The sequence below is a fragment of the Bison bison genome, unplaced genomic scaffold (genome assembly GCF_000754665.1).
Source record: "Bison bison bison isolate TAMUID 2011002044 unplaced genomic scaffold, Bison_UMD1.0 scf7180017858617, whole genome shotgun sequence".
Lineage (NCBI taxonomy): Eukaryota > Metazoa > Chordata > Mammalia > Artiodactyla > Bovidae > Bison > Bison bison.
In genome coordinates this window covers 12,580-14,744 of record NW_011489189.1, presented here as the reverse complement: position 1 = coordinate 14,744, position 2,165 = coordinate 12,580, and the positions used below count along the sequence as shown (strand labels likewise).

The 2,165-nt window shown below is 43.7% G+C and overlaps 1 protein-coding gene across 1 annotated transcript in view; it reads left to right on the top strand.

The window, feature by feature from the left end:
* LOC104979895 (cytochrome b-245 heavy chain) overlaps positions 1-2,165 on the top strand; it is a gene marked incomplete at its 3' end in the record, with an annotated part of 25,101 nt that overhangs the window by 10,413 nt on the left and 12,523 nt on the right. Inside the window, exon 4 of the mRNA XM_010828449.1 lies at positions 1,212-1,402. Coding sequence (XP_010826751.1) covers positions 1,212-1,402 — 191 coding nt within the window. The remainder of the gene's footprint in view (positions 1-1,211; positions 1,403-2,165) is intronic.

Genomic DNA, 2,165 nt, shown 5'->3' with positions numbered 1-2,165 from the left:
GTGCTCCCCCGCCCTTCTGTGTGCTTTCATTTTCAATTGTCTGTATTTGTGTTTCTTCCTCAGAGGAAGGGGCTACTGGGGCTACTGGAGGCCCTTTGCCCACCAGCTCCAAGATCTGAAAGGGCCTAGATAGCTATCTTGCTGAGCTGATCTTAACCAATAACTGATGGGTTCGGGCCACAAAAACCCAGCTTCTTTGCCTCTAGTCAGGCTAAACACTGAGGTGTGTTTGACCCTCTGCAGTTTCCCTGCAGCATCAGGCTTAAGATTTGGCCCAAGATCACCCTCTCGGAAAGGACCCTGATGCAGGGAAAGATTCAAGGCAAAGGAAAAGGAGGCAGCAGAGGATGAGATGGTTATATAGCATCACCGACTCAATGGACATGAATTTGAGCAAACTCCGGGAGATAGTGGAAGACAGAGGAGCCTGGTGGTCTGCAGTCCATGGGACATGACTAAGCCACTGAACACCACCACCCTCTTATTTGATTTGACATGTTCCTCTTTCCTGTCCTGTTAACCATTCTCTTACCAGTTTCTTCAGGAGCACATTCTTTCAAAATCACTTACCCATGAATCCGCATCTCAGGATCTGCTTTGGAGGAACATAGCTTAAGATGTGGCATATGCCCAGAATATTTTTACAAGCTAAGCATTATGACACTTTCCAAATCAAAGTGGGAAAAGAGCTTCTGACCCTTTTAAGACATAGAGTTGACAAATGTCCTTTTTTTCTGATACTGAGAACTACTTCTGTATATCAGTTGATATTTCCTATGACACTTCAACCATGTAAGACTTTTAATTTGGAACTATCCATTCTAATTCTATATGGGCTTCCCTGATGGCTCAGCGGTAAAGAATCCTCCTGACAGTGCAGGAGACGTGGGTTCGATCCCTGGGTCAGGAAGATCCCCTGGAGAAGGAAATGGCAACCCACTCCAGTATTCTTGTCTGGAGAATTCCATGGACAGAGGAGCCTAGTGGGCTACAATCAATGGAGTCACAAGAGAGTCAGCCACAGCTGAGAGATTAAACAACAACAATTCAAAGTCTATACCACCCTGTTGAGGGATGGTTAGGATTATCTAAAGAGGGAAAGAACATACCTATTGCCCTATTCATTGGACACTGTATAGATAGGGAGTCCTGCATCTGAGAGCATACAAATAATGTGTGTGTGTTTGTGTCTGTGTCTGTGTATTTTACAGAATCCTGAAGGAGGCCTGTATGTGGCTGTGACTCTGTTGGCAGGCATCACTGGAGTCGTCATTACACTGTGCCTGATATTAATTATCACATCCTCCACCAAAACCATCCGGAGGTCTTATTTTGAAGTGTTTTGGTACACACACCATCTCTTTGTGATCTTCTTCATTGGTCTCGCCATCCATGGAGCTCAGTGAGTATTTAAACTCCAAGGCCAAGTACTTTATGCCCCTCAGTTCCCAGATGTGGTGCTCTGTTAGAGGCACAGTGACCTTGTCTTGGTGTGATCAGCCTGTCTGTTGAGAGAATAAGAGGTGAAAACAGAAGTCACTTTGATAAAAACCACTGAGTACCACTTTAGTTTCTGGTATGCAACTCATAACTATTCATAGTGCAGTTATTTATAGCAAGCTTGAAAAATACACCAAAGTTTTGAATATCTTTGCAAGCATATATAAAGCATGCTGAGAGTGCTGGTAGAGTCTTGGATGTCCGCAATGATGTTTCCCATGGCTTAATCCCTCATAAATTAGACAAACTCCCAAACCAGGGAGGGTAATGATTCATCAGGTGAAAGGGTCTGCTGTAGTTCAATGAGTTTTGATTCAAACCAATCATTCACTGATTACCTACCGTATATGAGGACCCATCTCAGACACAGTGGGGAATACTAGAACGAGAAACACATGGTTATTGCCTTCAAGCATCCTAACATAATAAAGGGAAGACCTAGCTTCTATTGAGCATCTGTGACAGCCATGTTTCTTTTAACCTGTAAAAGGGAGACATGCTCTTACTGTCCTCATTTCCTGGGGAAATGATAGACAAGGAAACAGACTAAAAAAGGGTAAGTACAGGGTTGGCCAGAAAGTTAATTTGGCTTTTTCTGTACCATCCTATGGACAAACCCAAATGAACTTTTTGACCAACCCAGTATGTAGCCAAGCCATCACCAG